The 8,749-nt window shown below is 41.7% G+C and overlaps 2 protein-coding genes across 2 annotated transcripts; both read left to right on the top strand.

The window, feature by feature from the left end:
- The first annotated feature begins 829 nt into the window (after positions 1-829).
- On the top strand, positions 830-2,623 carry LOC134224378 (protein deadpan-like). The gene is made up of 3 exons (XM_062703704.1): positions 830-1,201; positions 1,327-1,422; positions 1,487-2,623. The coding sequence occupies exons 1-3, from the start codon at positions 1,115-1,117 to the stop codon at positions 2,348-2,350; spliced, it is 1,047 nt and encodes a 348-aa protein (XP_062559688.1). The 5' UTR covers positions 830-1,114; the 3' UTR covers positions 2,351-2,623.
- Positions 2,624-4,575: 1,952 nt separating this feature from the next.
- Positions 4,576-6,692, top strand: LOC134224377 (protein deadpan-like). Its single transcript, XM_062703703.1, is given in 4 exon segments — positions 4,576-5,399; positions 5,525-5,623; positions 5,684-6,500; positions 6,503-6,692. Coding segments are annotated over 4 exon segments (1,047 nt in total). The 5' UTR covers positions 4,576-5,312; the 3' UTR covers positions 6,547-6,692.
- The last annotated feature ends 2,057 nt before the right edge of the window (positions 6,693-8,749 follow it).

The following is an 8,749-nucleotide window of genomic DNA, read 5'->3' as shown; positions in this document are numbered from 1 at the left end:
TGCATCAGCTGTTGGGAGAACCATCCATCGTTCACACCGCGAAAATCGGACGACTGCGATGGGCCGGGCACGTAGCCAGAATGTCGGACAGTAACCCGGTGAAAATGGTTCTCGACAACGATCCGACGGGCACAAGAAGGCGAGGTGCGCAGCGGGCAAGGTGGATCGATCAGGTGGAAGATGACTTGCGGACCCTCCGTAGACTGCGTGGTTGGCGACGTGTAGCCATGGACCGAGCCGAATGGAGGAGACTCTTATATACCGCACAGGCCACTTCGGCCTTAGTCTGAATAAATAAATAAATAACTAAATCAGTTCACATGATCCTGTATGAAATTTTTTCACTTTAAATTTTGCACATTTTTGAATATACATATCGATTATTTTTCACACGATCCTCCCCTATCTAAGAGCATCATATTTATGTGAAGGTATGCGTACGCGCATAACGATATGGAAGTCGGATAAGCGCCTTTTGCTTTGCCCACTGCCGCGCCGTCTCGTGTGTCGCTATGCATTAGGTTAGGAGCCGTTCGGCGGTGGGTCAGCGCCTACTCCGCTTTGCGTGTGCTTCTTCTGGTTGGGTTCTATGCGTGCCATGTTTGGTCGTCGTCTTCGGTGCTGTTCCGTTCTATGCTTCGTGTACCGTGCAAAGGGCCGGCGGCGTGGGAAAATACAATCAAGTGGGATGAAAGTCAAATTTATTAAAACAGACGGACAGACAGGGGTAGAGAGTGTAGAACAAGCAGCATAGCGAAGCAGCCGAGCAGATAGATCGTGGGAACGGTTCTGGGCTGTGTTCTGTATGAGCGACGACGGATTGAGGTGGGGTGAATAAATTGTTAATGATATCGAGGATCGGTGGGAAAACATGTGCGCAGAGGAAAGTGGGCTTGGATCAAATAGCTTCACACTCTGTGGACGCTTCGGGATTTCGGGATCGCGCATTCGCAATACGGAAGCGGACGGTGATAGATCGGGATCAACGTGCTGCGTAGAAGTTTTGGAGTTTTAGTTTGAAGCATACATCGATACAGTAGTGAGTCGCGGTGTTGTGCAGAACTGATAAGAAGTGTCTTATGGGATTAAACTGATTACTGATTGTGCATAAAATATGGATCTACCGGGAAAGTCAGACCATGGCAATGAAGGCAGAGAGGCCGAGAGTTATCTCAGAAGAATTAAAGCGGAAATAAGAAAGGTGTGTGGACAAGCTTGGTGCAACATGGTTGTTTCTAACACAATGAAATTATAATAATGACTTCAATTTGGATATCAGTGATGAAATGTGTGATAATAGTTGTTTTATTCAATTTAAAATTTCAGACGAATAAACCTATTATGGAGAAGAAGCGCCGTGCAAGGATTAACAACTACCTAAACGATCTGAAGGCTTTACTTTTAGACGCTATGAAAAAAGACGTACGTAATGCATACTATTAAGCAAAGCAGTGATAATTTATTTACATTGTGATTCCATTTACAGCCAATTCGTCATTCAAAACTAGAAAAAGCTGATATTTTGGATCTGACTGTGAAACATCTGCAGGATTTGGAACGCCGTAAATTGGCCGTTGCAATGGCAGTCGACCCGACCGTGGCGGATAAATTCAAAAGTGGTTTCAATGAGTGCATCGAAGAAATTGATAAATATCTAAACACCGTTTCCAGTGTAGACGGTGGAATGAAACAACGAATATCGAACCATCTCAAAACCTACTTGAAGTATCAACGATTTCCTCAGTCGGGCGTAGTGGGTCCATTTGGGGGACTATTTGGTCGCACTACAGACGAGATCAATAACAACGGACGACTGCCGATAGACGCTATGTCTCTGATCCCATCTCTTCTGCCAAGTGGAGAACTGGCCTTCATCATGCCGCACAATAGCACCAACGGGTTGCCTTTCTTTCCCAGGCTCCCTACGGGTCAAAGCCTTCCTCCACTGAATTCTAACCACTTCAAACCGATTCTGCAAGAGAAACAACCGTTCGCCCCAAGCCCACCATTGAGTCCTGTTTCCGATCAAGAGAGCGTGAAAGGAGATCCCAAAATCAGCACTCCGTTGGCCAAACTCAGATCCGGCTTGGCTGAACACTTGATGGCTGCCTTTCCTACTCCTCCGACACCGGAAGAAAATGCACGAGCATCTGCCTTCATGCCGAACCGTAAGCTGATCGACCGGATACGGCTACAACGGGAGCTGATGGAGAAAGCCGAACGAACGGATGCCAAGCGCAGGAAAGTGGATAAAGAAGTGGAGTACAGCGATGATGATAGTGATCTGGACGACGATACGGATGCGGACGGGAAAGATAATGCCGGGGGAGATATGTGGAGACCATGGTAGAAGCGTACGGAAGATTTTGTGATGTTAGGAAAACATTTCCTGAGTATATCATGATTAGAACATATGAGCTTTAAAATTTGAAGAGAGTTTCTTTGGATTATATTGACAGCTTTAGTAGGTTATAAGTTTATTGTAGATCATATGAATGCAGTTTATACAAATAAACGTGCTTTATATTTTTGGATTTAATTAAATATTATTACTTTTTTGATATTTACAAAAAGTGTGCAACATATCCTGGAATGAAGAATAAATAAAAAGTGTTTACTTAGGCCGATACAAATATTTAAAACTATTTGGTCTCCCTTCTCCCCTCCCCTCGGATGTTTTTGCCCAAAATTAATGTTTTGAGGGGACAACAAAATAAAATTCGGATAATTTTGAGAATTTTCAAAACATTCTTTAACTAATCCGAGGAGTTTTATGATTTTTTTTTCATATTATTATTTATTTTTTATTATCCCCCCCCCATCTCCTTGACCTTCCGGAGACCAATAGGACAAAATGATAATTAAATATTTGTAACGGCCTTGATATTTAAAAAAAATACGATCTTACCAGCTTCCAGCAATCATTTATAGTACCTCGTAGGGTAAAAGACCCAATAGTGGAGGAACTGCCCAAGTAACAATCGCAATTCTTCGAACATTTATGCTAGTTTTATAGAGGTTTTATTACAGCATGTAGAAATGCTTAAAGTTTTATTTTGATTTTATACAGTTGTCATTTAGAGTACTTGAGAACTACGTTTTGAATTCCAATATAAAACCATAGCTCTTTAGGTTTTATAATGCTCCTATGTTCCTCCTCAGAACAAGAAAAGGAACTGACATAAAGCCAGCAGTTGAGGTATATGTCGGTTTTGATCAAGGCCTATAAAAGCTACCAAGTTTCGTAGAGTTCCTTGTGACCACATATAACCTTAAATCCTGAAGAAGACCTGCATAGGAATACGAACATTTAAACGACTACTATGGATAGAAAATTTCGCATTCAGCACAAATTGTTTGACCCACGGAAGTCTTTTCATTTCGATTTCAGTCGAAAATGAAAAAAAAACATTAGCAGTTTTTCTATGTCGTGAATTATGTAGGGGAACTGTTCCGATCTCAATCTCTCACTCACTGAACATAGATTCATCGGGAAGCAACGAAATACGGAACCAATTTCGTCGTTTTTTTGTCAACATGCGTACCCCTGCTGGAAAAAATCACAAATCAAATACCATTTCGTGTTTGCTATTCAACATCGCCTTGGAAGGGGTAATACGAAGAGCAGGGATTAACACGAGTGGTACAATTTTCAATAAGTCCGTCCAGCTATTTGGTTTCGCCGACGACATAGATATTATGGCACGTAACTTTGAGAAGATGGAGGAAGCCTACATCAGACTGAAGAGGGAAGCTAAGCGGATCGGACTAGTCATCAACACGTCGAAGACGAAGTACATGATAGGAAGAGGTTCAAGAGAAGACAATGTGAGCCACCCACCGCGAGTTTGCATCGGTGGTGACGAAATCGAGGTGGTAGAAGAATTTGTGTACTTGGGCTCACTGGTGACTGCCGAAAATGACACCAGCAGAGAAATTCGGAGACGCATAGTGGCTGGAAATCGTACGTACTTTGACTCCGCAAGACGCTCCGATCGAATAGAGTTCGCCGCCGTACCAAACTGACAATCTACAAAACGCTCATTAGACCGGTAGTCCTCTACGGACACGAGACCTGGACGATGCTCGTGGAGGACCAACGCGCACTTGGAGTTTTCGAAAGGAAAGTGCTGCGTACCATCTATGGTGGGGTGCAGATGGCGGACGGTACGTGGAGGAGGCGAATGAACCACGAATTGCATCAGCTGTTGGGAGAACCATCCATCGTTCACACCGCGAAAATCGGACGACTGCGATGGGCCGGGCACGTAGCCAGAATGTCGGACAGTAACCCGGTGAAAATGGTTCTCGACAACGATCCGACGGGCACAAGAAGGCGAGGTGCGCAGCGGGCAAGGTGGATCGATCAGGTGGAAGATGACTTGCGGACCCTCCGTAGACTGCGTGGTTGGCGACGTGTAGCCATGGACCGAGCCGAATGGAGGAGACTCTTATATACCGCACAGGCCACTTCGGCCTTAGTCTGAATAAATAAATAAATAACTAAATCAGTTCACATGATCCTGTATGAAATTTTTTCACTTTAAATTTTGCACATTTTTGAATATACATATCGATTATTTTTCACACGATCCTCCCCTATCTAAGAGCATCATATTTATGTGAAGGTATGCGTACGCGCATAACGATATGGAAGTCGGATAAGCGCCTTTTGCTTTGCCCACTGCCGCGCCGTCTCGTGTGTCGCTATGCATTAGGATAGGAGCCGTTCGGCGGTGGGTCAGCGCCTACTCCGCTTTGCGTGTGCTTCTTCTGGTTGGGTTCTATGCGTGCCATGTTTTGGTCGTCGTCTTCGGTGCTGTTCCGTTCTATGCTTCGTGTACCGTGCAAAGGGCCGGCGGCGTGGGAAAATACAATCAAGTGGGATGAAAGTCAAATTTATTAAAACAGACGGACAGACGGGGGTAGAGAGTGTAGAACAAGCAGCATAGCGAAGCAGCCGAGCAGATAGATCGTGGGAACGGTTCTGGGCTGTGTTCTGTATGAGCGACGACGGATTGAGGTGGGGTGAATAAATTGTTAATGATATCGAGGATCGGTGGGAAAACATGTGCGCAGAGGAAAGTGGGCTTGGATCAAATAGCTTCACACTCTGTGGACGCTTCGGGATTTTGGGATCGCGCATTCGCAATACGGAAGCGGACGGTGATAGATCGGGATCAACGTGCTGCGTAGAAGTTTTGGAGTTTTAGTTTGAAGCATAAATCGATACAGTAGTGAGTCGCGGTGTTGTGTGGAACTGATAAGAAGTGTCTTATGGGATTAGGCTGATTACTGATTGTGCATAAAATATGGATCTACCGGGAAAGTCAGACCATGGCAATGAAGGCAGAGAGGCCGAGAGTTATCTCAGAAGAATTAAAGCGGAAATAAGAAAGGTGTGTGGACAAGCTTGGTGCAACATGGTTGTTTCTAACACAATGAAATTATAATAATGACTTCAATTTGGATATCAGTGATGAAATGTGTGATAATAGTTGTTTTATTCAATTTAAAATTTCAGACGAATAAACCTATTATGGAGAAGAAGCGCCGTGCAAGGATTAACAACTATCTAAACGATCTGAAGGCTTTACTTTTAGACGCTATGAAAAAGACGTACGTAATGCATATTATTAAGCAAAGCAGTGATAATTTATTTACATTGTGATTCCATTTACAGCCAATTCGTCATTCAAAACTAGAAAAAGCTGATATTTTGGATCTGACTGTGAAACATCTGCAGGATTTGGAACGCCGTAAATTGGCCGTTGCAATGGCAGTCGACCCGACCGTGGCGGATAAATTCAAAAGTGGTTTCAATGAGTGCATCGAAGAAATCGATAAATATCTGAACACTGTTTCTAGTGTAGACGGTGGAATGAAGCAACGAATATCGAACCATCTCAAAACTTACTTGAAGTATCAACGATTTCCTCAGTCGGGCGTAGTGGGTCCATTTGGGGGACTATTCGGTCGCACTACAGATGAGATCAATAACAACGGACGACTGCCGATAGACGCTATGTCTCTGATCCCATCTCTTCTGCCAAGTGGAGAACTGGCCTTCATCATGCCGCACAACAGCACCAATGGATTGCCGTTCTTCCCCAGGCTCCCTACGGGTCAAAGCCTTCCTCCACTGAATTCTAACCACTTCAAACCGATTCTGCAAGAGAAACAACCCTTCGCCCCAAGCCCACCATTGAGTCCTGTTTCCGATCAAGAGAGCGTGAAAGGAGATCCCAAAATCAGCACTCCGTTGGCCAAACTCAGATCCGGCTTGGCTGAACACTTGATGGCTGCCTTTCCTACTCCTCCGACACCGGAAGAAAATGCACGAGCATCTGCCTTCATGCCGAACCGTAAGCTGATCGACCGGATACGGCTACAACGGGAGCTGATGGAGAAAGCCGAACGAACGGATGCCAAGCGCAGGAAAGTGGATAAAGAAGTGGAGTACAGCGATGATGATAGTGATCTGGACGACGATACGGATGCGGAGGGAAAGATAATGCCGGGGGAGATATGTGGAGACCATGGTAGAAGCGTACGGAAGATTTTGTGATGTTAGGAAAATATTTCCTGAGTATATCATGATTAGAACATATGAGCTTTAAAATTTGAAGAGAGTTTCTTTGGATTATATTGACAGCTTTAGTAGATTATAAGTTTATTGTAGATCATATGAATGCAGTTTATACAAATAAACGTGATTTATATTTTTGGATTTAATTAAATATTATTACTTTTTTGATATTTACAAAAAGTGTGCAACATATCCTGGAATGAAGAATCTATAAAAAGTGTTTACTTAGGCCGATACAAATATTTAAAAACTATTTTGTCCCCCCCCTCCTCGGATTTTTTTTGCCAAAAAATAATATTTTGAGGGGGCAACAAAATAAAATTCGGATAATTTTGAGAGTTTTCAAATCATTCTTTAACAAATCCGAGGAGTTTTTATGATATTTTTCATTTTAATATTTATTTTTTATTATCCCCCCCTTGACCTTTCAAAGACCAGTAGGACAAAATGTTAATTAAATATTTGTAACGGCCTTGATGTTTAAAAAAAACACGATCTTACCAGCTTCCAGCAATCATTTATAGTACCTCGTAGGGTAAAAGACCCAATAGTGGAGGAACTGCCCAAGTAACAATCGCAATTCTTCGAACATTTATGCTAGTTTTATAGAGGTTTTATTACAGCATGTAGAAATGCTTAAAGTTTTATTTTGATTTTATACAGTTGTCATTTAGAGTACTTGAGAACTACGTTTTGAATTCCAATATAAAACCATAGCTCTTTAGGTTTTATAATGCTCCTATGTTCCTCCTCAGAACAAGAAAAAGGAACTGACATAAAGCCAGCAGTTGAGGTATATGTCGGTTTTGATCAAGGCCTATAAAAGCTACCAAGTTTCGTAGAGTTCCTTGTGACCACATATAACCTTAAATCCTGAAGAAGACCTGCATAGGAATACGAAGCTTTAAACTACTACTATGGATAGAAACCAAATTTCAAATTCAGCACAAATTGTTTGACCCACGGAAGTCTTTTCATTTCGATTTCAGTCGAAAACGAAAAAAAAAACATTAGCAGTTTTTCTATATCGTGAATTATGTAGGGGAACTGTTCCGATCTCCATCTCACTCACTGAACATAGATTCATCTTATCGGGAAACAAAGAAATACGGCACCAATTTCGTCGTTTTTTTGTCAACATGCGTACCCCTGCTGGAAAAAATCACAAATCAAATACCTTTCCATTGCTCAGCTTTTAATGGGATGAACATCGGAACCATGAGATGAAATCCAGGAGCAGTTTCCTTATATATTTAAGTCGTCGAAAAAACTGGTCAAACAGTATTTGCTAATAAGGGATATGAAAATATGTATTTAATCCGGTGGTAGGTCATTTGGCATAAAGTCGTTTGGCATAACGCCGTTTGGCATAAGGCCGTTTGGCATAAAGGTCGTTTGGCATAATGTCGTTTGGCATAACGGACGTTTGGCATAATGGCCGTTTGGCATAATGGTCATTTGGCATAAGAGTTGTGTAATTATCAATCTCGAATCTTATGGATAATATTTCAATTATTTATAATGATTGTCACTTTAACATTATAAGAGAGATGTATTAAATTGATTTTTTCAAACTAAAATTCAGATTCTATCAAATCACTGCAAAAGGTACTTTGGTAATAAAATCTGCCTATTTCACTTTAAATCTTTTTACCTCTGGGTCAGCGTTGATTGATTAAAACAAACTACAAAATACGGAGAGTCAAAAAGCAAAATTGTAAGTGCTCAAGAGCAAAAACAATTTTACACAAAAAAGGCAATAAAAAGCAAATGAAGTTGTTTCTGCATGACATATATTCATCTTTTTAAAAGCATTCTTTCTAAAAAGTATATGCTTCTTTTTTCAAATAATGCATTTGTTAGGCATAACACAAGGGAGAATATGTATGGTTCCTATTCTTAATGTATGCAATATTAAGTTCTAGGAAAGGGAAGATATAGTTCCTTCTTTGAAAGGATACATTTTCTTGGCGAAGGCAAGGGAAGATTTTATTCATTTGTTCAATTAAGGCATTTGCTCGATGTACGGCAAGAAGGATATGATCCCTTCTTTCAAAGGATGCATCTTCCCGGCAGTTACATCAGAGAAGATGTATCCATTTTTAAAAGGATACATCTGCCCGGTAGATGGAGAAATACGATATGTTTCCTTCTTCCAAA

The sequence above is a fragment of the Armigeres subalbatus genome, chromosome 3 (genome assembly GCF_024139115.2).
Source record: "Armigeres subalbatus isolate Guangzhou_Male chromosome 3, GZ_Asu_2, whole genome shotgun sequence".
Taxonomy (NCBI): Eukaryota; Metazoa; Arthropoda; class Insecta; order Diptera; family Culicidae; genus Armigeres; species Armigeres subalbatus.
This window is presented reverse-complemented; position numbering and strand designations above follow the sequence as displayed.

Bases quoted from the DNA above. Each gene is read 5' to 3' on its own strand.
- LOC134224378 (XM_062703704.1), top strand. From the start codon at position 1,115: ATGGATCTACCGGGAAAGTCAGACCATGGCAATGAAGGCAGAGAGGCC. The intron at 1,202-1,326 runs GTGTGTGGACAA...TTAAAATTTCAG, and splicing joins TTAAAGCGGAAATAAGAAAG to ACGAATAAACCTATTATGGA. The intron at 1,423-1,486 runs GTACGTAATGCA...TTCCATTTACAG, and splicing joins TAGACGCTATGAAAAAAGAC to CCAATTCGTCATTCAAAACT.